The following is a 27,010-nucleotide window of genomic DNA, read 5'->3' as shown; positions in this document are numbered from 1 at the left end:
CCTGTTCACCACTTTTGGCAATACATTTCACATTATAAATATGACATAGAGCGTTCTATCACAACTGTAAAGCCAGTAAGTATAGCAGAAGTCAAAATTGGCACAAGCCCACAAGCCATGTTCTGGTCAAACGCTTTCTGTGCTTGCCCAAATTATGGGTATAATATAGTGAGATTTGTTGATTTTAAGCCACCACTTGTGAGAAATTCAGGCTTATTTGTCCAAATAATCGATGATGGGCAAAGAGGAGCTAAATATAGTGGAAACCGTACTCCAAATTCATCCAATGTATAATAACAAAATAAATGGTATGAACCAAATAGGAAGTTCCAAGGTAATTTGCTTTGTTTATTTGATGAACACAAACATCAAGGTACAATACATATAAGTTGTAAGCCTTCACAACTGTTAACTTGAACAATTACTAGTTGCAATCTTCCTTACTCATTGGGCTGATTGTTCAGAACTGTGTTTAAGTTAACAACGTTGTTAACGCCATAGTTGTTAACTTTTAAATATTGACTGCTCTGGAAGGAGAATGGATACATTTGTGGTATGCAGTATTGCAAATAGATTTGAACAACAGTTATAGCTGTACTTTGTTTAAATATCAGAACATCCTCAAATATTTCACATTTAAAAGTTAACAACGATCTCATTATTCATGTTGTCAACTTTAACAAATTTCTGAGCTATCAGCCCTATGTAACATTGTTTGCTAGTTACATATTACCAGATATCACTAACTATGATGCATGATGATGATCATTGACTGAAGGAGGGCTGATGTTCAGAACTATGTTATAAAGTAAACAACATTATTAACGTTATCGTTGCTAACAATCCTGCTTTGGAAGTTAAATGGATACACTTGTGTTCTCTATATTAGATCTGACACAACTGTTACAGCACGCACTTGTTTATATTTAAGCATTTGAGCACATTGTCAAATAATTCACATTAAAAGTTAACAATGGGCTGATTGTTTAGAACTTAGTTTAAGTTAACAACGTGATATCGACATCGTTGTTAAAGTTTAAACTAAAACTTTTTCATGATGTGTGAATACAATCAAATAAAACAAGTTCATCTAAAACAGTCATCTCAAACATTGTTAAGAACACTGCAAACCCAGGTGTATCCATTAAACTTCCAGGGCAGTAACGATTTGAATGTTAACAATGATGTCGTTAATCACGTCGTTAACTTTAACAAAGTTCTGAACAATCGAGCCAATGATTACTGGGATGGCGTTAATCACGTCGTTAACTTTAACAAAGTTCTGAACAATCGAGCCAATGATCACTGGGATGGCGTTAATCACGTCGTTAACTTTAACAAAGTTCTGAACAATCGAGCCAATGATTACTGGGATGGCGTTAATCACGTCGTTAACTTTAACAAAGTTCTGAACAATCGAGCCAATGATCACTGGGATGGCGTTAATCACGTCGTTAACTTTAACAAAGTTCTGAACAATCGAGCCAATGATTACTGGGATGGCATTGATCACGTCGTTAACTTTTACAAAGTTCTGAACAATCGAGCCAATGATTACTGGGATGGCGTTAATCACGTCGTTAACTTTAACAAAGTTCTGAACAATCGAGCCAATGATTACTGGGATGGCATTGATCACGTCGTTAACTTTTACAAAGTTCTGAACAATCTAGCCAATGATCACTGGGATGGCGTTAATCACGTCTTTAACTTTAATAAAGTTCTGAACAATCGAGCCAATGATTACTGGGATGGCGTTAATCACGTCGTTAACTTTAACAAAGTTCTGAACAATCGAGCCAATGATCACTGGGATGGCGTTAATCACGTCGTTAACTTTAACAAAGTTCTGAACAATCGAGCCAATGATTACTGGGATGGCATTGATCACGTCGTTAACTTTTACAAAGTTCTGAACAATCGAGCCAATGATTACTGGGATGGCGTTAATCACGTCGTTAACTTTAACAAAGTTCTCAACAATCTAGCCAATGATTACTGGGATGGCGTTAATCACGTCGTTAACTTTAACAAAGTTCTGAACAATCGAGCCAATGATTACTGGGATGGCGTTAATCACGTCGTTAACTTTAACAAAGTTCTGAACAATCTAGCCAATGATTACTGGGATGACGTTAATCACGTCTTTAACTTTAATAAAGTTCTGAACAATCGAGCCAATGATTACTGGGATGGCGTTAATCACGTCGTTAACTTTAACAAAGTTCTGAACAATCGAGCCAATGATTACTGGGATGGCGTTAATCACGTCGTTAACTTTTACAAAGTTCTGAACAATCGAGCCAATGATTACTGGGATGGCGTTAATCACGTCGTTAACTTTTACAGTTCTGAACAATCGAGCCAATGATTACTGGGATGGCGTTAATCACGTCGTTAACTTTTACAGTTCTGAACAATCGAGCCAATGATTACTGGGATGGCGTTAATCACGTCGTTAACTTTTACAGTTCTGAACAATCGAGCCAATGATTACTGGGATGGCGTTAATCACGTCGTTAACTTTAACAAAGTTCTGAACAATCGAGCCAATGATTACTGGGATGGCATTGATCACGTCCTTAACTTTAACAAAGTTCTGAACAATCGAGCCAATGATCACTGGGATGGCGTTAATCACGTCATTAACTTTAACAAAGTTCTGAACAATCAACCTAATGACTACATGAAAACAGGAACTTTTGGGTTTATTTACATTGTACAAGTGAGAAGTTGTATATAAGATTACATAATTAATTAGCAGCCTAAGGAGAACCTGAAAAAGCACATGATTAAAATTTTAAACGAGTTCTTAACATGTAATTTATCAACATGAAAATTGTTATGTACAAACATTAAAATTTATTTATTATTAACTAACACAGGAAAGTATTTAGATCATGAACTTTCAAATAATCCCAGAAGAGATACAGAAACTATCCTGTAAAGAAATTTTTTCTCAATGAAGAACAATAAAGGTTTAATTGTACAGTTTCCTGGTCAATTGATTCCACTTAAAACCCCTCTCAATAACAATAAGGGGCGGAAAACATCAAATGTTTTCATAATATATTTTATTGAGAGAAAACCATACCACCAGGAAACACTTGTTCTGGCATATACATGTATAACTGTTCGCAGAACTGAAACCGGTTAAATTCATATTATCATCTTCAATAAAAAGTTTACCATTTTGTTTAATAATAATTTAAGTGAACTGATTGAATTGAACTATTGGAAGAGCTGCCATTCATTACAATGCACTGTTTTTCATTTATTCAACTAGAAAAAATCTCATTATTGAAACGAAGAACATACTCACTTCATATACACACGGTACATTATTTACACAAACTACGGACATTCAAATTGTTTCACACTTTACACATGTACATATATTTGATCTTTATCAGCTGTTCTGAACAATAGTCTCACCACTTTCCACAATTTCTGTGGCCACCGACATTGGTATGATCGAATCAACACTATTATCAATCTCGATCTGCTCGACGGATTCTATGATTTGTTCCGACTCGATCACCTGATCCGCAGGCGCTTGAACAACCACCTGGATCATGCGCCCAGAGTTGAGCGTTACGTTTTGAACAGTGGTGTTCATCGGGAGACTGGAGGCCGTGACGTACTGGTAGTCGTTAGCGATATCCTGTAGTGCTTGTACGGCGACGCGCGTCTGTTCCATAGGGTCAGGCTCTGTTTCGCCTTGCCCCGGGGTCTGTGTCCCACTGTTGTTGCTCTCTGCTGAATAAAGGAAATTTTACCATGTTTCATAATGATTTCTTGTGTAAACAATCCAATCATGTTTTTTTCTGATGAAAACAGAACTGTTTGACAGTGAATCCACTAAGTATTCACTGGATCTGTCAAGAATATGAACATTTTGTAACTCCACCTGAACAGAAATAGCTAAACACTAGAATATGTCTTTGTTAGTGTTGGGAATTGGTTCAGTTTGAATATCTATAACCGGTTCCACTCAATTTATATATTATCGATAGTTAATTTGGTTTTTGACAATACCTTAATTCGTTTCATTCTAGCACAATAACTTATAGTCCTTAACTATGCCTATGTTATGAGCATGTTTGAAGTTATTTAGTGTTGTAAATGCTAGTGTTTGAAAATCGGACTCCATTTGCTAACGATAATCAAATCGAATTGGACCAAGCAATTTATTATCGGACAATAATCGAAAGTTTAAAATATGAGTAAGGAATACATCCTTTATACATATAGTATAATCATGATCATTTAAATGGTTAAACCTGGAATCAGTATGTGTGCTGCTATAGTAATTTTTTTGGCTACAGTTAGTAAATTTCCATAACATTTTTCTGCCTTTAATAACTTAACCAAATCAAAGCGCTGATAGCGCTGCATGAACAGGGTTTCATATGGGTTTTCACCATTATGATTCACGATCATGTGTGTATGCTGATTCTTAACCAAGTTAAAAGTTTCCAACACCAGCATTTTAAAAACTTAACAATCATTAAGAAAATCACACGCTTTATATTCATGGTATGAAAATACAGGACACTCGGTTAAATTGCATGTATATCGCCTGTGACTCTCTTACAATAAAAGACATAATGAAAATATAAGAAAACACAAAGTTACAAGTCCAGTTAAAAAAAATCACTATATTAAACTATATGAGCACACAAATTCACTTCACAAAATCCTTAAAAATTAATAGTTAGAATCACACAAACAACAGTGAAAGAAATAAATGTATAGAAATCTTTCTGCGTTAACTATGCAACGAATATGAAAGTGATATTCCCAACCAAGAAAATGAAATATATACTTATCAAACTTTACTTATTAGCAAAAGTATGCCAATATTTGCCTTGTTATTCACAAAACAACATCGAAAATACAACAGATTAAAGAGAAATAGTTTCTTAATTAAAATGATCAAAATCAAAATAATTGCTTTCAAACAATTGTAAATGAAACACCTGAAGAAGTAATTAAATCCGTGATATTTTCTCATATTTTCACCAAACCAGCAAAAAAAATATACCTCAATTCATTTCAATTAAATGCCATTTATAAAAACAAAAGGGCCCTGAAGGCCCTGTATCGCTCACCTGATCCAATTCAAGTGTGAAATTAGTGTTTTCAGGGCAAGGCCAATTGTGACAGGGGGAGGGAATAAGTGTTTTTTCAGGGCAATGGAAAGTGCAACGAGAGGGGACTTAATTAAAACAAATTTAGGACTAGTTTTCAATGCTACATGTTGAGTTGAGGGTATTACAGTTTTAGAGAATTTGAAATGTCAGTCTGGTGGTCTGCTACCTTAGAAAGGATGCATACTTGTCTTTGTTTGTACATTTTTATGTTTTTCTTGTTATGGTTGGAGTATAAACATGAAAATTGTTTCATTTAATTCAGAATGTATTTTAGCAGTGAGTGTGATTAAAACACTTGTTCTACATGAAAATGCACGAAACATTGAAAACTTATTATACATACTTTTGACTACATGGAAGGACTTTTTTATTAAATTACAGAGTACATTTTCAGTAAATCTGCATATAAACATGAAGTATGGAATCAAAACATTTATACCTGCTGGAATTAAAACATAATTACTAAGATCCTTCCTAGCGACCATGTTTTTTTTCAATATCATGGATGACCCAGTTGCAAACCTTACCTTGCTGTAATAAGTACATTTTGACCAGGTTTCATATAGATAAAGTAGAAAATATGGCCTCAACAGTGTTTTAACAATGTTTTCTATGATTTGACTTCGTGACCTAGTTTTTGAACTCAGGATACCCAGTTTCAAACTTGACATAGACTTCATAAACACAAACATTCTGACATAGTTTCATGGTGATCAAAGAGAGAATGTAACCTCTACAGTGTTTACAAAGTTTTTCTATGATTTGACCTAGTGGCCTGGTTTTTGACCTCTGATTACCCAGTTTCAAACTCTACTTAAAGATCATCAAGAATAACATTCTGATCAAGTTCCATGAACATATGGTCATAAATGTGGACTCTAGAGTGTTAACATGCTTTTCCTATTATTTGACCTGGTGACCTAGTTTTCGACCACACATGACCCAGATTCAAACTTGACTTAGACATTATAAATATAAACATTATTACTGACTTTCATGAAGATACAATTATAAATGTGACCTCTAGAGTGCTAACAAGCTTTTCCTATGATTTGACCTAATGACCTAGTTTTTGACCGCACATGACCTAGATTTAAACATGACTTAGATATTATTAATATAAACATTCTGACCAACTTTCATGAAGAAACATTTATAAATGTGACCTCTAGATTGTTAACAAGCTATTCCTTAAATTTGACCTGATGACCTAGTTTTAGACCGCACATAACCAAGATTGGAACTTGCCCTAGAGCTAATCAATATATACATTCTGACTGAAGTTTCATGAACAAAGAGTCATAAATGTGATCTCTAGAGTGCTAACAAGCTTTCCCTATGATTTGACCTGGTGACCTAGTTTATGACAGCACATGACCTAGATTTAAGCTTGACTTAAAGATTATTAATATAAACATTCTAACCAACTTTCATGAAGATACAGTCAAAAAGTGACCTCTAGAGTGTTATCAAGCTTTTCCTTCAATTTGACCTGGTGATCTAGTTTTTGACCGCACATGACCCAGATTCGAACTTGATCTAGAGATCATTAATATTAACATTCTGACCAAGGTTCATGAAGATACAGTCATAAATGTGACATCTATAGTGTTAACAAGCTCTTCCTTTAATTTGACCTGGTGACCTAGTTTTTAACCCCAGCTGACCCAATATCGAACTCGTCCAAGATTTTGTTGAGGGTAACATTCTGACCAAGTTTCATAAAGATTGTGCCAAAATTGTGACCTCTAGAGTGTAAACAGTCAAATTGTTGACGACGGACGACGACGGAGGACAACGACGGACGACGGACACAGGGCGATCACAATAGCTCACCTTGAGCACTTCGTGCTCAGGTGAGCTAAAAATACACAAACATCCGTCTATATGTATAATATAAAAAGTATATAAAATAAATTAAACAAAATAAGTCTTGAAAAATCTTTAAATTCAAAATTTATTTTTTCCTTCTTTGTCTATATGGTCAGCAATTGGTCAGCAACTCTCATCTATTTCTTATCGTCAGCTAACTCGTCAGCACTTTAGTACGTGCCTGTGAAAATGGCGTGCGTTTATTACTCCCTCGTGATCAAATAACGACTTTTGATTGGATGTGGGCTATCACGCGATGTTTTTAAGCGGGGAAACTGTGTGCAGGGGATGAGATCATTGTGTCATGTGATGGAATGATGCGCTTTGAGTGGATAGTAATTCTTTGTTAACGTTTCGATGTTCATTCATTGGCGCAGGGATACTACTTTAATATTATCTTTATCTAAGTTCAACCAATTAAATGATTAAAATATATATTGCATTATGATTGCTTCTTGCTTTGTCAAATCTAGCTCGGTTATTGGAAACATAGCTTGCAATTTAGATAGCATGCACTTTCTCAAACTATATTTTTGGTGTTAAGAGGCAGACGACACTTGTTATTATTAATTGGCATTTTATGTTGTGAGTGTCGAGTTTGTGGCTACACTGAAATGGGTTGAAAACAACCCTGTTCAAAAACATAACAACACAACACATACTTAATAATTTCACATCAACTGCAAAATGATGCACACCGCATCAAGTAAGTTATCTTAGCATTGTATCCATGTAAAAGCATATTAAATATTTGTGAACCAGCTTAACATTCAATAACCTGTTATATTGAACATTTCATTAGAATAACTTAATTTCAAAGAACTTTCACAAAAAGTAAATAAGTTAATTACAATTGATACCAAAAAAAGGTTTCAAAACAGAATGCATCGAGCTGGGATCCACGCTAATTGCAGGTAAGACCTGACCTATTACACCATAGAGGCAGGTTATTATATGTTTTATGAAATATATCAACAATTAAAAACAATTTGGAGAGTTTTTATGCAATAGTGTTTACGTTCACCACATTTGTGTGAGAGAGTGACCTCCCTTGTTAAAATGAACTCAATGAAAATTTACCTAACAGAAAAATTGACATTTACTCGACTTTTACCACAAAACAAAAAAAAAGTAATTAACGGAAGTAACATAAGCGACAATGATTTTGGACAACCACTATCAATAATCGCTGACATTGTCAGCGACGATTTATCGATTGTACTCGATAATGGATTCATTACTAATAAATGCTTTCGGCCATATTGTTAATGATAACAACTAAACACCTCAGAAGGTACAAATGAACTCAAAGGAGAAAATTGGCAGAAATTAACTTAAGGCAAATAAAGTGAGGAAAGAAGAAATAAAACTTTAAATGATGATCCATCATGACCAATTACAATCGATTGTTGCTGATTTTCAGGCCCAATCAATTTTCGATTATATTCGATTATCAGAACATCAATAGCTTTTGTCAAAATAACATCTGTCCACCCCCTTTAAGTGATAGACACTGTAATTGGTTATAGCATCCACAAAAAGGATCAGGGGCAGACCAGGATTTGCCATTAGAGGAGGCATAACTTAGGGGCATAACCTTTTGACTTGCACCTCTCCCTCACAGCCGAATTTGTTTTGGTTTAAAATACTGTCAGGGGGGTTTGGAGGTACTCTCCCAAGGAAATCTTAACCATTTCAAGTCTGAAATGTTTCTTTTTGGGAGTTCATGTACATGTATCTTGTTACTTTTTGTTTCCTTTATTGAAATAATAAGTAAACTGCAACCATTTTTTTTTGGGGGGGGGGGGGAGCAGCATACCCCTGGGTTCGCTTGTGGGAATTATCTGTGCCAATGATATGCAGAGTTTTGTTTTGGTGAAGTTTTAACAAAATCCTGCAAGTGGTTATGGACAATCACAGACAAGCCTTACAAATGTTTCGTTTATTGTATATGAAGGGGCCATAACTGTGCAATAAATTTGACAGTATGTACGGACTGTGTGCACAACCATGCTTGGTACCAAATAGTCCTGTGAAATTTCAACAAAAAAGAGATATAGCACCTAAACTAAGTCGACAGACGGACATCAGAGGAAACACATTGTGTCCCTAGAGGAGGCTGGCATATAGGGGGAAACATATGTAATTGAATTCAACTAAGCTTTACATACCCACGGAATTTCCTGGTAAAGCATAGGCATGAGAGTTGTCCATCTTAAATGCTGAAATAGAATTTGAAAAATGATTATAAGCTAGGCTTTACGCTCCACAAATTCAGAAATCAGAAATAACATAAATCTACCTAAATTGAATGTACATGTAAACGTATTATATGTACTATATATTCCTTTTGACTATCAACACTGGGAATAAGATCTTTGAGGACCTGACCCCTTTATTATTAATCAATAAGACTGCAGCGGACCGAACAACAATGCTCGTCTGTTGATTTTGTAGCGTACCAAGCTATATTTGAATATCTGAAATGCTTTTGAAGTTAAGGCAAAGTCAATGATTATGCATGCTGCTGATGCTCTCAAAGCAGCTAAGTCTATCATAATTACTTGACTTTTCATCTAAAATAGAGGTGCGCTTGAAATGCTAAAAGATTTCTCTGATCATTTATGCATCTTAAAATGGTTCGTATAAATAAATTGCCATACTTATTGGAATTTTTACTTTACAGCGTTTCGTAGTATAGCTGGAAAGTATTGTCTTTACTGTACAGTCAGTTTGACCACAGTTGACCAATAGGAGATTGAGTTTTGTTATGAGGGGTCGTGTTATCTAATAGAAAAGATTAACGGTATAGACCGTGATTTTGGAGACGAAAATTGATTCAGTTCTAGCATGCACAGTAGTCTGGACATTTCGGTTTTCTTTAATTTTCAAAATTGATTTTGTTGAAAAATGTACGTTATATTGATAGCTTTACTAACTTTTGGGGTTTTCTGTTTTTGATAAATAAATGTAGTATTATTGTTTAAGAAAGGATGCCTTAGATATAGTAGAATAATATTAATTAGAAGTGTTAATAAGAATAAACGGGTGCAGTTTTCCAGAGCATTTTTACACCATACTATTTGTGTGAATTTTTATCTCTGGTTTTTACTCTGGCCTATTGTATAGGAAAAGCTTTCATTTGAATATATGTTTTCAAGATATCAGTGATTTGTGTACAAGAAAATTTGGACTAAACCTACTTTGTCATATTGTCAAGGAGCATGTTTCATGATTTGTATGCAACTGTGAAAGCTCTCATAAATATATAGATTTATTATCTATACATATTCTGATATTGACAGACATGCTTGCTGAATAAAATGTCCTTAGCATTTGTGCACGCTATCGGCCAAACAGATATATTTGTTGAGTTGTTGATTTAAGTATAGATATTAGGGTGAAGTAAAGTATAAACTGAGTAATGGAAAGACAATCCCTTTAAAGCAACTGTGCACCAGATGACGAATTTGCAAGAAAAAAAGAAAATTGTCGAAAACTGACATAAACTTGGTATTTATGTGTACAATGCATTAAACTTACAAACTGAAGTACCACATAGTTTACAATTTATTTAAGTTTAGCAGTTATTTCGTATTTTTCCATTAAAAAAGTTTACTAGGTATGTCTACCTAGTAGAATTCATTCCTTATGTGTGATTGGCTAGTCGATGTTATCACTTGATATTACCAAGTTAGGTATATACCTTAAATATACCACTCATTTAGAGTAATTCTTCGTAGCTCAGTGGATACAGCGCTTGACTGCAATTTTGGCAACACGGGTTCGAACCCGGTCCCCGACACATTTTTTTTTACATTTTGGTACTTTTTTTACAATTATTATATCAAAGCGTAACACATTCTATTGAAGAATTGTCCTGAGATTCATTACAGAAAAAAACTTTTTCTGGTGCCAATCTGGTGTACAGTCCCTTTAAAAAAGAAGTATTTCCCATCCCACTTACTATTTTCCTCTGTAACCATGGACTCGGTGACGTACTCTGTACCATCAGTGCTCTGTGCAGGCTGTGCAAACGTCCGTCTTACTCCAACACCATTCTACAATAGAAAATAATCGTCCCATTTGTCTTGTCCGTGTACATTAATAAACAGTTATATAACCTTTACCAAGAGCTGAGGATATTCATTGGTAGACTATTTCACTCATTGAAGATTTTCATGATTAGACGCTCTTATTCCTTGATATAGGATTTTCATGACTAGATGCTCTAACTCGTTGATATAGGATTTGCATTATAATTGATTAGACGCTGTAACTCATTGATATAGGATATGCATGATTACCCCTCTAACTCATTGATATAGGATTTGCATGATAAGACGCTCTAACTCATTGATATAGGATATGCATGATTAGACGCTCTAACTCATTGGTATAGGATATGAATGATTAGACGCTCTAACTCATTGATATAGGATTTGCATGATTAGACGCTCTAACTCATTGATATAGGATTTGCATGATTAGACGCTCAAACTCATTGGTATGGGATTTGCATGATTAGACGCTCTAACTCATTGGTATAGGATTTGCATGATTAGACGCTCTAACTCATTGATATAGGATTTGCATGATTAGACGCTCTAACTCATTGGTATAGGATATGAATGATTAGACGCTCTAACTCATTGGTATAGGATTTGCATGATAAGACGCTCTAACTCATTGGTATAGGATATGAATGATTAGACGCTCTAACTCATTGATATAGGATTTGCATGATTAGACGCTCTAACTCATTGGTATAGGATTTGCATGATTAGACGCTCTAACTCATTGGTATAGGATTTGCATGATTAGACGCTCTAACTCGTTGATATAGGATTTGAATGATAATTGATTAGACGCTCTAACTCATTGATATAGGATTTGCATAATAAGACAGTGTAACTTATTGATATAGGATTCGCATGATAAAATACTGTTACTGATTTACTGTCTTCAATATAAAATATAGCTCACTAGGATATATATGATAATTCTATGGCAACCCGTACAATGAAATAGATGTTTTATTTGGTCTATACAACGTGTATCTGTTGAAACCCTGTACAAGTTGAGAAATTAAAGAAAATAGCTTTCAAAGCTACATAGTATAGTTGATCATGTTGAACAGATTTAAGAGAGGAAATGATGACACGTGTACATTTGAGAGAGAAAATGCTGACATGCTTAGTCTTTTGAGAGAGGAAATGCTGGCACGTGTACATTTGAGAGAGAAAATGCTGACATGCTTACTTTTTTGAGAGAGGAGATGATGACAAATGTACATTTGAGAGAGAAAATGCTGACATTTGTACATTTGAGAGAGAAAATGCTGACACTTATACATTTCAGAGAGGAAATGCTGACACGTGTACATTTAAGAGAGGAAATGCTGACACTTGCAGATTTCAGAGAGGAAATGCTGACATGTGTACATTTGAGAGAAAATGCTGACACGTGTACATTTGAGAGAGAAAATGCTGACACGTGTATATTTGAGAGAGAAAATGCTGACACGTGTACATTTGAGAGAGAAAATGCAGACATGCTTAGTCTTTTGAGAGAGGAAATGCTGACACATGTACATTTGAGAGAGAAAATGCTGACATTTGTACATTTGAGAGAGAAAATGCTGACACTTATACATTTCAGAGAGGAAATGCTGACACGTGTACATTTAAGAGAGGAAATGCTGACACTTGTAGATTTCAGAGAGGAAATATTGACATGTGTACATTTGAGAGAAAATGCTGACACGTGTACATTTGAGAGAGAAAATGCTGACACGTGTATATTTGAGAGAGAAAATGCTGACACGTGTACATTTGAGAGAGAAAATGCTAACAAGTGCACGTTTTTGAGAGATAAAATGCTGACAAGTGTACGCTTTTAAGTGGGGAAATGCTGACACATGTACATATGCGATAGGAAATGCTGAAAAGTGTACATTTGAGAGAGGAAACACTGACATGTGTACATTTGAGAGAGGAAATGATGACATGTGTACATTTGAGAGAAGCAATGCTGAAAAGTGTACATTTCAGAGAGGAAACACTGACTTGTGTACATTTGAGAGGGGAAATGATGACATGTGTACATTTGAGAGAGGATATGCTGACACGTGTACATTTGAGAGAGGAAATGCTGACATGTGTACATTTGAGAGAGGAAATGCTGACATGTGTACATTTGGAGAGGAAATGCCTACTTGGTACATTTGAGAGAGGAAATGCTGACATGTGTACATTTGAGAGAGGAAATGCTGACATGTGTACGTTTGAGAGGAAATGCTGACATGTGTATATTTAAGAGAGGAAACGCTGACATCTGTACATTTGAGAGAGGGGATGCTGACACATGTACATTTGAGAGAGGGAATGCTGATACATGTACATTTGAGAGCGGGAATCCTAACATGTTTACATTTGAGAGCGGAAATGCTGACATGTGTACATTTAGGAGAGGGGATGCTGACACATGAACATTTAAGAGAGGGGATGCTGACATGTGTACATTTGAGAGAAGAAATGCTGACACGTGTACATTTGAGAGGGGAAATGCGGACATGTGTTCATTTGGAGAGGAAATGCTGACATAAGTACATTTAAGAGGGGTTGCTGACACATGTACATTTGAGAGAGGAAATGCTGACATAACAGCATTTGGGAGAGGAAATGCTGACACATATACATTTGAGAGAGGAAATGCTGACACATGTACATTTGAGAGAGGAAATGCTGACACATGTACATTTGAGAGAGGAAATGTGGACATGTGTACATTTGAGAGAGGAAATGCTGACATAAGAGCATTTGAGAGAGGAAATGCTGACACATGTACATTTGAGAGAGGAAATGTTGACATAAGAGCATTTGAGAGAGGAAATGCTGACACATGTACATTTGAGAGAGGAAATGCTGACACGTGTACATTTGAGAGAGGAAATGCTGACACATGTACATTTGAGAGAGGAAATGCTGACACATGTACATTTGAGAGAGGAAATGCTGACATGTATACATTTGTTCTCACCATATTGTGATCCTCCATCTCCATCTCTACCATTTGTTCTTCTTCATCATCGAAGTCTGAAATATTCACAAATTTACTTGCCTACATCTTTTATTGAAAAGTTAAAAACTACACAAATTTTGACTAAAAGCACGTCATCAACATTCACTGCCATTGATAAACTTTCATAGAGTATCAATTGAGTTCTAATGACGTAATGTCGCCCGTAGAATAAAAAGACACCAACAGAGTCTAATGAAATACCAACGCCATAAAATATATATCAATACCTGAACACTCTTAATAAATAGTGTTTAAACTTTAAATAATGGCTAATTTAAAGATGTACTAACAGTAATAATGCAATTCACTATTTTTGGGTTGAAAGGGTTAATGCTTGTCTATCAGTCGAGATTCATAACCTACAACATCCTGCTTGAAATGTTTACCATCGGTGTCAGAGTAGTCAGACTCCCCCCCATGTTTGGCACGCAGCCCGGCATTTCCCTCCAACATCTTCTGTATCTTCTTGTCGCGTAGGAAGGTGGCCGTTGAATCCACATCATCCACATTAGGGTCTTCCTGCACAATGATCCGCCGTCGGCCGGACTTAATCAGCTTCAGCTGGCTATCATCCTTGATCCAAATCTGGGACAGGAAAATAAAACAACCAGGATAAGTTATAAGATATTAATGTTATTCGTATATGATTCAGAAAAGGTTCCAAAACATACATGTAGATTGCTACTACTATTGCTCAATGTTAAGCCAGTTGGTATGCATCTGGGGTGTGTACATGTAGGATACTTTGAACTGTACACTCGTACACATGAGTGAGCTTATGATGTTTTATTTTGAAGATCTTTCTTCACTTTTGTCTCAAGCATTTTTAAACAAATCACTCAGGGAAATTACAGCAAACTTTAACCTGTAAATACTTGGCAATAGCCTTCCATTTTTTTTTATTCCTGATCACAAGATATAGTCATTTGCCCGTTCCAAGGGCATACTGGAGTATGTCTAGGTACACACATGTGTATGGTACTTAGTACACATGTTAGGTTGTTTCTTTCTATCCTGTATTGTAAATATTATAAGATTTTAATCTATATTTCAAGCCAATGAAATCACCTATCAACCTTAAATAAGAACCATGCTTATAGTTAAGATTTGATTTTAAAACAGAACAGTAATAATGTCATCATTTTGTTCAATACTTGCAGAAAAAAGTTACAATCTAAGACATTCATACATTCAGTTTGCACTCTCTGCCCTTCTTTATCATTAATCTTTCACCTTTAAAAAATTAATCTATAACTAAGAAAACCGTAATTTGAAATATAAGACCTTAAAATCTCACTTAATGTAAGAAAATCACTATACATGAGACAACATTTTTTTTTTTGTTGAATTAAAAAAACTAATGAGAAATTCCCAAATGTGTTTTATTATTTCACAAGTTTTTTTGTTGTTTTTTTACTTTATTCATAAACTTAGCAATTCCTCTGTGAACTTTACAGTTTGGGGGTCAGATTAAAATTGTTTTTTTGGGGGGGTTTTTAAACCCAGATTAGTTCATATAACATTTTGTGCATTTGTAAACATTGTCAACATCCACCTATTAATAATCATTTTCTATGCATATATATATATATATATGTGTATATTGGCCGGAAACCTTTATATAATGAAAGTTTGAATTGATGCATGAATTATCCTATTCATAGAAATAAATACATACTGTAATTCAAATAAAGGCAGGAAATAATTTTAGAAGTGTATACAACATGACATGTCAGAGATTTGCAAGAAATGGGCATTTCCTTATTTACATTCAATAAGGCAAGTTCATTCACGTGCAAGCCTTCACTTAAGTCTATTAAAACTAAAGGGGAACACAAGTGGTCCCAGTTTATATCTCTTTTAAATTGTCAACTAAAGACAAGATGACTGGAAACGTTTCAAGAACAATTTTACCTGAACACCTTTATCCTTCATGCCAGGAGGTCGTTTCTTGATGGAGTGGTATCGTGTCTTTCTGTCGAATCTCTCCGTTCTCAACTCATCACACAGAACAATGGAGGGCTTGTACGGGAAAATCCCAATGTCACCAAACATTTCCACCAAGTTCTTACAGGACATTGCCACTGGATAAGCCTCTGAAACAATCTTGCATATTGCCTTCCTTGAGATGAAGTCAACGTTGTACATCTCTCGGAAGATTCTTGTCTCTCGGATGAAGTGATCTTTGAACTGTCTGAAGCAGCCTTTCTCAAGTGGGTGTTTCAAGTTGACTGAGTTTGGAGGCAGCACAAACAGGATGATGTTGTGACTTTTAGCCCATGAGATCGTGTCTGGACTTACCTTTGACTTGGAGCCATCATACAGAACAAGTACTGGGGGCGTTCTGCTCCTCATGCCTAGCATGGCATGCTCTATGAAGTGTTTTTCCAGATAGTGTTTCATTGTTGAGTAGTCAGTTAGGCCATTTTCTGTACAGACACCTTGTACCCCTGGGTATTTACCCTTCATTAAATCACTGTCCAACTTAAACCCTGGGTAGATTAGAAAAGGTGGCAGTGAATTGCCAAGGGCATTACCACAGCCTATCAGACTAACAACCGTGGTTTCAGATCTTGAGGGAAATGATGTCTTCAAGGATTTGATCTGTCTGGCTTTTGGGTGACCGGACTCATACTGAATGGCAACCTCATCAATGCAGTAGATCCTCCCAGGTCTATCCATCAAGTCATACTTCTCAAGAATGACTCTGAGCTCTGTGAAGTAGTTGGAGAGGCAAATGTCCATCTCATCAGCCATTGTTGATATCTGAATCTGTTCTCCATCTTCTTCAAACTCAAACGTCTCCAGAGTCTTCCGTCTTGGTTCATCTCTATGTTTTCTTTCACAGGTCCTAAAATCCCCGAACACCTTCTCATTCAGAATCGGCCATCTCGTCCTGAAGCTCTTATGCCAGCGAGGTGATAGCAGCATCCCTTCACAGAGTTTGCCCTTCTCTACGGCCAACTCTGAAGCGAGATTTCTAAGTTCCTGAATGCTGAACATGTAGCCAAGGTTTGACATCTGGAGGAGGTAGTCTACTAGTTTCTTTTCGTCATCATATGACAGCAGTGGTGATGGACCCTTCCGCTGAAACAGCATGTTGGACTTCCCACATGCCTGAAAAAAACAAAGTGATACAAGATAGTAGATTGATGGGGAATTGATAGCCTATATTTTACCTCATAACTAATATACATGTAACACAAAAGTTGTGTGAAATTCTCTCAGAATTCTATATCATGTAGCATGTATTTGTCCCTGTATCCGCATGTTGGCATTGCTGGCGCCACCTGATTTGCCAAGATGGTATTCTCCAACCGGAGTTTCCCCTATCTTTTTGCGAATGGGACCAGGGCCCATAAAATTGTGAAAATAGTAACATTTAGCCTAAAATTGGGAATTTACCATAGTTTATTCAAACAAATAAACACAGAAGCCCCATCATGGATTTGAGATATTGTTAAGTGATAAAGATTGCATTTACATATATCTACTAGTTGACTTGTAAAAAATAAAGAAATAAAAAAAGGCCCCATTTTCAGTCGAAAAAATTCACTATTGATATAGATGTCAAAAAAATCTAAGATTTGTTGTTTAGTAAGAAATATATCTGAGTAATTACTAAAAAAAAGTATACTGAATTTGTGATTTTGCATATCTAATAACCTTAGACTTTAGACTTACACATACAATTTGGTTAAAATCATACTATATTTCCTGTCAGTTAACAAATTATATGGGATTCAGCTGTCAGGGTATTAACGTAAGTATTTTTGAGAAATTTGGGCCTGGGGACTGCCCAACTGTCATCCCAGTTATATAATGCTACATGTTGCTTAAGTTCCATTACTGTAATTTGTGAATTTACAATTGGATATTTCAAACAGACCCCCCCATAGGATCCTGGATTTAAAGTAATTTAAGAGCATTTAATATCTGAATTAGTTTTAACTGTGAAGTGTTGAAAAAATTTACTTTTTTTATATTTTTATTTTTTTGGATTTGTCCAATCTTTGTCAAAAAATAATACTTTTTGGAATTGTGAATGATGCCAAATTATGGCCCAATTTTCAATATAAAAAAAACACACTGGATCTGGACACAAATCCAAATTGAAACCTAGTGAAAAAGTCAATTTACAGTTGTTACTGATCATTTTTCAATAATCTTATCATCTTACGCATGTACATGTATGCTTTTGCACATACAAATACTTGAACAAACTTTAATGCTACAATGTACCGTAAATAATCAAACTACAAGTATAACTTTGGTAGATCTTTATAGATACATATATATTTAAACAAGAGAGCAAACTTGCAAAATATACGTGTCCTGTTTTAAGGGCACTAGTTGTATGATAGGGGACACTGTAAATACAGTTTTTGTCAATTCAAGGGTATAATTTGGGAGTATTCGAGGCAACATGGCTAAACGAACCTGACTGAGATACTGTTGAATCATAAATATTAGTGGGACATTCAATTTCTTGGATTTAGTGGGTTTGCTTATCCACAAACTCCAGATCCCAACCAAAATTTGACCTTTAATTTTGAAATTATCCTGTCTATGTAAAAAAGTATACATGAATATAAATGATCGCGGTATAGAATTTGTATGTACCTCAATCATTGTAATATATATAAATATGTCTTATATTATATATTCTTTAACCTCAATGACAATAAATTTAATACAGTCAAGTATTAGTACTTGCATTCAGTTTTTTTGTATGACATTGCCGGAACATTAAAACAAGCTGATCATCTACCTCATCTGCAGCACATGTAAAACATGCTGATATAAACTGTGTGTGTTTGACTGTTGCCACTTAACTTTGTTTCTTTAATCAAATCAAAAAATAATTTATTGAACGAAATAATGATGGAATATATATTGAATTAATATGAGCTCAATATTAACATGAATAATTATCCAAAAGGAATACAATACTTCGCACTATGAACATTACAACAATATATGAGCACATGTACAGAACATGTAGTCCCACTAAAAGTGTCTCTTCCTGCATCCGGCTTTTGGTATCTTCTATGATTGTCTATTTAAAATCAATCACCCTTACAGTGTCTTCGCAGTTTTCAAAAACATTTATCACATTAACATTCAATGGCTTCACCATTTAATATCCTTGATGTGGCTGAATCATGATTCATGACCCTAAATAACCAATCAAGTGACAATTGACATGGCTATCCGCGCTAACTGGTATATTATCCCATTGAAGTAAGTGTTATAAACTGTGTGACTTAGATGAAACATAGCATGAGGTCAGAGCGCAGTGATTTTGAAGATATATGATTTAGGATTGCAGTTTTGATTATTTGTTTGTTTGGGTTTTTATAAAAGATGAAATTTCATGAATTTAAGTACCTTAAAAAAATAATAATTCGGTAATGAATTTTCAAGCCCACTAATATATATGATTTCTATCAATAATTATTAAAGGGCAATAACTCATGATAGACGTCAGAAATTTATCGAATGTGTGTGAGAGCCTGCCCCCCCCCCCACCCCCAACCCCAGTGCAGGTGAAACTATAATACGACCCATTCTATGAACAGGCGCATAAAAAGGAATATTCCATCAAAGAGAAAAATATAAATCAAATGACAATCAGACCAAATTATCATCCTGTACCTTGTCATGCAATGTGGATTTTGGAACTCCATACAGCTCTGCAGCTTTGTAGACAGACATGCCCTCTTCTTTGATGCATCTCACTGCATTGAGCAAGTCTTCATGACTGTATGTGACGTACGCTTTACGTGGCTTCCCTGGAGTCATGGGGCTTCGGTACGACGATCTTGGTACAACTTCCTCATCTTGATCATCCTCAGCTGGAGAAGAAGTCCCCTCATCAATGTCTTCATCGTCTGGTTCTTGCTTAGGAACCTTCTTCAGCTTCATTCTTATGCCACGTTTTCTATGTGGCTGCATTTTTATCTTTAGGAGACCCTCTTCACCACTCTCCTGAGCCTTTTTGGTCTAAAACGTGAAAAGGCAGAATAAAAAAGATCCATTCACTGATCATAATGGTAACACAAATATTTTGAAAGCAAATTTCCAAAAAATAATGGTTAAAATAATAAATGCGTCTTTTAAAATTTAGTAGGAATAGCCCCTTCAAGTTCAACAATCAAAAAGCAACATGTACTAAAAAAACATTACAGGTTTGCTATCACTTCAAAACCATCTTTCTCAAATTCTTACGTATTAAAATAAAGGAGTTACACAGAGTACAACATTTAGTTTGGTGAACATTAAGCAAATAAAATTGGGACCATCCACTATTTAATTATCTGAGAACATTTTTATGCACCAGTCAATTGTAAACACGGTCCCCCCAGGTCCCCTGGAGATAGCAGTGGAAATGGACCGTGTTTTTACCTTTTAGGTGGCCCTGAAGTGCCAGGTGGATGCGATGGTTTTATCTTCGCGCCAAAATTAGCGGGGAATGGAGCTTACCTAGGGCCCCTGGGGTGCGGGGGCATTTGGCGGGGAGTTTACCAGCGTTTTGTCCTCGCAGGAGTGGGATATTACCTGGGCTTGGCTGGACCGAAAGTCAAAGTCCCCACTATTCCCCGGACCTAGGGGTCGTTATCTACAACTGACTGGTGCATTATATACTCAAGGCCCTTACAGGGTTATCTTTTAAATTAGTAAAAAACTAATACATAATTATTAAATTATGACATGTATATTATGAGATTTCCAATGACATGCATGTCTTTTACCAGCTTAAGCTTTCGTCTTGGTCTTCCCATCCTGTTTAGATTTTGGCACAATCCTGAAAAAGGATTTAACAGAAGATCAATACATTTTCGAATTATATTTATAAAATGAACTACATATTCACCACCTCATTCCATTTAAGTTCTAGGGGTCATTTTAGGTATTTTAGTTGATAATTCAAATATCATTAATCTGTAAACTAGTCCAAATAATTGTACGTTTCTGATTTTTTTACGATTTTTGATATGGCAAATCCTTCACGCACAAATTATTTTGTATGAAAAGTGGGTAATGTAATTTTATAGTAGTTCCGTACACAAAAAAATAAATGTCCAACAAATAATTATGAGTTTGACAGGTTTTTCTTCATTTCATTCAGTCAAAACCGATGAAGGGCACCTACAAATCTGCAGTTCACAATTTTACAACAATCGAAACATTTCGGCCATGGCTAAGTCGTTACAATTGTATTTACGAGGTCTATCTCGAAGCTTGTCGGAGGTGGCCGAGTTATTACAATTGGGTCAAGTAGTTCTGCTTGGCATAATTGTTGTCTGTGTCAGTAAACTTGCGTTTTATTGGATAGGTAAATAAAGTGTTTTAATGCATTAAATGCTTGTTTTGTGCAAAATAGCTTTGCACTTCCATCGTAAAATATGAATATAAACCTTTTTTATCCATTTCAACCGTAAAATACTTCACTTAATACAATTTCAATATTTTTCAAACACCTCCGTTTTTTGCACAAACCCGTGTAGACGTTAGGGATTGGAAGAATCCCGTATAACATGTCTATTATTTTAGACTATCTGTACACATGACATTACTTCTAGTTCTACTTAGTGTTCATTTTCAAGGTTGGCTTAATTTAAATCACACATATTTGTATTCAATAATGAAACTATGACACGTAAGTATTTTCAATGTAAAACCAAAATCGATTAAGATCTCTATTGAAACTGTCATCAGAACTTGTCTAGTTTGCTACATTCTGCAACTGCTGTATACACAAAGTAACAAAAAAAATACAATATTCAATTAAACTTTAAAATGAGTTTCAACACAATAATTGAATGACAACGTTCATCAGTACACTTGAGCAGTAGAAATCAACCGATGTTTCTTAATTTTGATGATTTAACGTGTCCGAACAACGGGTCCGAAAAATAGGTCAACTATGGCGGGCTATTGGATAATTTCCTCCCGCACAAGCAATGATTTTACTTCTTCAAATTGCAAATACTGGGGGACTTTACTACCGATATTTTACATTATTGTTTGGGACTCTATTTAGGTCATTTTCCGCGGATGATGCGCTACCTTGTATCCGAACTTAGAGTTTGTTTTGGTTGTCCAAATTTTCTTCGTAATCCGAAATATGGCGACCAGTTAACGTTGATAATGGAGCCAAAGAAAATAAAATTCAGGAAAGAAATGGCTACACACAACTCTCCTTTAATGTTCCGGACGGTTGTTTTTCAATGCGCCTAACACAATAATTAAGATATAAAATACTTCAACATTGATATTATTTAATACTATTTACTTTATAAAGCATCAATAGTTCTTTTTATTCAGACAAACTAATGTTAACAAATAATAAAGAAAATTAAATAACGAACCCATCCAATATAAAATAAACGATTACCGCTTTTATTAAAAGTGAGAAGAAAAGAGAGAATGTACTAGATGTTCAGCCGGTGTGGCAATCCCTACACCCCAACCCTCGTTTAAAGGAAAACAACTACGTCTAGAATTCGCCTAAACAGACCAATTAAGTGTAATGCGTATTATTTACATTTGTTTAAGTATAGAACTCCCACAATACGCTCGATAAAAGCCGATTTGTTTCGGTTTCCTAAAGAAAGGCGAAGTATTTTATAAGTTAAATACGCCCCCTGACCTGGCCTCGCCGCGAAACAATCATTGCGGAATGAACTATATTTAACCGAACCCAAATATCACTGAAATTAAACGAAAATATACTAACAAAATGTGAGAGCACGCTGATAAACATTGACGTCATTTCCAGTCCGCGACGAAGCTGAGGTCAACGTGGACAAACTGATAAAACAATGGATTCTGACAACGCAATGCAGATACCCATACACATACAGGTGATGATATCACATATACACACGTTGACCACGTTGGGATACCTAGGACAATAATAATGGGTCAAGTGTGTGCATGCACGAAGGGTAAGGACAGTCGTATTTTAAGATCAAACTGCATGTTTTTGGTTTATTCTGGTAACAAAACAAGACTGACAGAATTGTAACACAATATAAGAACCCATAAAAATGAAAGCAATGAACATGTTATCACAAAGCCATGAAATGGAAATTATATTCATATGTCTGTGTAAGGAGCATATGTACATATTTGAAGATTGATTCAACAATGCCAAATATTATTTTGAAAAATGAAAATATAATTTTAAAACTTAAAAACTGTGAATAAGATCAAAACTATGAAACTCTAGTAAAATTCCATATAAAATTAAAGGATGCACTCTTATTCCCAAATAAGATTTACCACAAGTAATACAATTGTTTTAATATACTGACAAGGATAAATAAAAGTCCAAAACAATTGTTCTTATGAAGGATACATAGTTTAATTTGAAAGAAAGGTGAAGAAAACACGGTGTTTCTATCTTATTCGACGATAGTACATCACAGTAAATCTTTAAGCATTCACCAATCATTTAATAGTTTTGCGTTTTCAGCTATTAAGTACATGTTTACAATCTTGTTATCTGTAATTAATATTTTCCACAAATGCATTATTAAGTAAGTAGTTAAAGGTTTATCACTCAAACTTTATGTTTGTAATACATGTATTTGCATTGATTTTGAAGTAGAATGTCACTTTAAATTTTGATTGCCCGTTGGTCAATAGCTCTTCATAGCTAATGTTTCTCTATTATGTCATACAGAATGAAAATAAAATTTGATTTGATTTTTCCTTCTTTAACAGCGAGTATTTGGAGAGTTATTTCATCTGTGCCTCTTGCGATCTCGTCCTCCATCTCCCCATACCGGTCACCTGTTGGCGCCACCTCAAATGTCACACACGTACGTCAAACAAGAAATGCACTATTCAGTGTTTTTACTTTCATAAATTATCAAAACAAATTATGAGCCACGCAAAATGCTGTATCAAACAATCCCGCGTCATCTCAAAACCAGCCTTTATTCGCCGCAGCCCGCTGGGCTGCTGCGCGTCTCTGGTTGGCGGCGGCGAGGCCCGCCCCGTCCTTTTGTAACAGAAAGGCGAGGTATTTGGAGAGTTTCTTCTTCTGTGCCTCGTGCTTGGCGATCTCGTCCTCCATCTCCTCATACAGGTCACCCGTGGGCGCCACCTGCGTTAGGACAGATATCAGTATTACACTTAATTAATTTTGTATTAAGAGATGGAACTACGGGACAAGCATGGACACATGCGCGAGCAAATAAATGTAACATAGGGCACGAATATAAGGAAAACGAACAGAGAAAGGGGGTGAACATGCGTATTCAATATCATATATCAATACACTGTAAATGCTGTAACAGTCAAATATTTTAAGATGTATAAATATAACATTCTTGCATAACGAGTAATTTCCATCCATTAGTGAAGCTCCACGGATCAAGAGAGAATCGAATCAAGAATTATAAAGTATCCGGTACACTTATATCTACGTGTCCACCGCAATCAAAACGTGAACATACGATTTTATTACAACAATCAATGCCTTAGATCAAAGCATTTGCGAATTTGGTATTTAACAGGTTACTTAATAACAATGCACAAATTGAAATTTATTAAAAAAAAAAGCACGAGCGATAGAAGAATATTAATTGGGATAGAAAAGTGTTCACCTTGTTGTTGGCCCTCGCCTTTTCCTGCTCCGCCTTCCTCACCTCCTCCTCCAGCTCCTTCTTCCTGTAATGTACTTTCTCATAACAAATATCGATCGTGATCACCACCTCTAGCAAAACTGCAATTGTTGTCGAAAATGAGAGACTTGATTGTGCATTTGGGTCATAAAATTACATTACCATTTCCATTAATTTATATGTGTCGGTTTGCTGTTAAGGATATGAAGTAGGCATTGCAAAGTGCAAAAATTGCATATTAAAAACGAGACACAGTGAAAACCCGCATATCCAGAAAACACACACATCGCTGTCCATTTAATTCATCCTTTCTACTGTCACATCTTCTTTATTCGATATTTTACCATTCCACATGTTAACATCCTTTATACCGTTTGCAGTGGTAGATGAGTCCACCGATGGCGACAATGAGCACCAAGCCTCCGATGATGCCACCGAAAAACGCGGCGTTAGATAGGCCACCCACCACGCCTAGCTCCGCTGGGAAATATAAGTATGAACAGTATTCAGCTGGGAAATGTAAAGATGGACATTACTCCGATGGGAAATATAAGGATATAAAATATTACGACAGAAAAGATAAACATCTCTCCACTGGGATCCTAAGGATGAAAAATATTTCACCGGGAATTATAAAAATGAAAAATACTCAGCTGGGAAATATGAGGATAAACAATACTCCGTTGGGAAATATAAGGATAAACTAAACCTTTCTGGGAATATAAGAATAAACTATACCTACTCAGCTAGGAAGTATAGGGAAAACACTACTCCGTTGGGAAATATAAGGATAAACAATATTCTGTTTTGGAAATGTAAGGATAATCAATATTCCGTTGGAAAGTAAACGGATGAAAAATATTCCGCTGGGAAACATACAGATAAACAATATTCCGCTGGGAAACATAAAGATTAACAATTCTCCGCTGGGAAGTATGAGAATAAACAATACTCCGCTGGGAAATATGAGGATAAACAATACTCCGCTGGGAAATATGAGGATAAACAATACTCCGCTAGGATATATAAGGATTCACAATACTCCGCACGGAGTAATAAGAATAAACAATGCTACATTTACTACGAGTTTGTGAAAAGTTGTTTTTGTATTCTTAAAAAATACATTACTTTTTTTGCAAATTTATTTCCTAATTAATATTATGCAGTGTAAATATTTAACACAGACCTGGTTGATTTTTGCCAAACATACAAGATACGTGAAATATGTAGTTATGGTGTGTTTTTCTTCATAGTTTATGCATAAGCACATACGAGTTGATGAATCATTACATCGACGTTTATGAACGATCATAATTATGTTAGTCTATGAATTAATATTAAGTTACAATACCAGGTGAAAGTTTATTCATTATCACACCAAAGTTGCGAAATATGACATCAAAGTTAAGTAGTTATACAATTTCACATAAACATTTAGAAATTATCAAATCAAAGTTTACGAATTATCATATCAAAGTTAATGAATTATCACATCAAAGTTAAAATATCATTACATCTACCCGACGAGCTGTATGCTTTATACATAAGTTGAAGAATGATTCAAAACACTTACGGTCGGCAAGATCCTTGTACCATGGCTGGTCATCGTTGTTGGCTGTTATATTCGCCATAGTTGACTATGGATAGTTGTTGATTGATTCATTCATTAGTCCATCCAGGGGTAGGTGATATATATTTTGTATGTGTATCCCTTTTACATTTAGTTTTATTTATTTCAGTGATACTGGCAATACTCACACATTTTAATTACAAAAACAATAGGTAAAATCGATTGAAGGCTGGTTATAAAAATTGTCGCGTTAATCTGATTGTAAGAAGATTAGGCTGGATTTACCTTTAATTCATACCCACATCTATTGGCACACAGTGTATGCCAGGCTTACTTCAGTTTTACTCTGTTCGCGGTTCACGACGTTTTAACTCAAATTATAATTAAAAAAAAGTACTTTCCTTGACCGATTAAACAACAACAATTATTATTATTATTATTCATATTATTATTATTATTATTATTATTATTATTATTATTATTATTATTATTATTATTTAATGATGAATGTTGTTGATGATGATGATGATGATGATGATGATGATGATGATTGTTTTTATTATTATTATTATTATTATTATTATTATTATTATTATTATTTTTTTCGTTATAATATTAATTATTATTAGTAGTAGTAGTAGTATTAGTATTATAATCATTATTATAATTATTATAAATAATAGTATTTA

General features: G+C 35.1%; 2 protein-coding genes across 3 annotated transcripts; both read right to left on the bottom strand.

Moving 5' to 3' along the window:
• Positions 1 to 335: 335 nt before the first annotated feature.
• On the bottom strand, positions 336 to 22,259 carry LOC128235033 (uncharacterized). Of its 2 annotated transcripts, none has more exons than XM_052949724.1 (9): positions 22,185 to 22,259; positions 20,867 to 20,919; positions 19,770 to 20,117; positions 16,026 to 17,228; positions 14,498 to 14,696; positions 14,070 to 14,125; positions 10,996 to 11,089; positions 9,200 to 9,250; positions 336 to 3,759 (listed from the first exon to the last, which is right to left on the bottom strand). In XM_052949724.1, the coding sequence occupies exons 2-9, from the start codon at positions 20,894 to 20,896 to the stop codon at positions 3,410 to 3,412; spliced, it is 2,331 nt and encodes a 776-aa protein (XP_052805684.1). In that variant the 5' UTR covers positions 20,897 to 20,919; positions 22,185 to 22,259; the 3' UTR covers positions 336 to 3,409. The 2 variants fall into 2 exon arrangements, with proteins under 2 accessions (XP_052805684.1, XP_052805685.1); XM_052949725.1 differs by having other exon boundaries at positions 336 to 3,756.
• A 1,599-nt stretch (positions 22,260 to 23,858) lies between these two features.
• Positions 23,859 to 26,660, bottom strand: LOC128233440 (uncharacterized). Its single transcript, XM_052947119.1, has 4 exons — positions 26,325 to 26,660; positions 25,123 to 25,231; positions 24,734 to 24,797; positions 23,859 to 24,231 (listed from the first exon to the last, which is right to left on the bottom strand). The coding sequence occupies exons 1-4, from the start codon at positions 26,380 to 26,382 to the stop codon at positions 24,049 to 24,051; spliced, it is 414 nt and encodes a 137-aa protein (XP_052803079.1). The 5' UTR covers positions 26,383 to 26,660; the 3' UTR covers positions 23,859 to 24,048.
• Between the last annotated feature and the right edge of the window lie 350 nt (positions 26,661 to 27,010).

Source organism: Mya arenaria, chromosome 5, assembly GCF_026914265.1.
Source record: "Mya arenaria isolate MELC-2E11 chromosome 5, ASM2691426v1".
NCBI classification, from domain to species: domain Eukaryota; kingdom Metazoa; phylum Mollusca; class Bivalvia; order Myida; family Myidae; genus Mya; species Mya arenaria.
The sequence above is the reverse complement of the archived record's forward strand: the minus strand, read 5'-3'. Positions and strand labels throughout refer to the sequence as shown.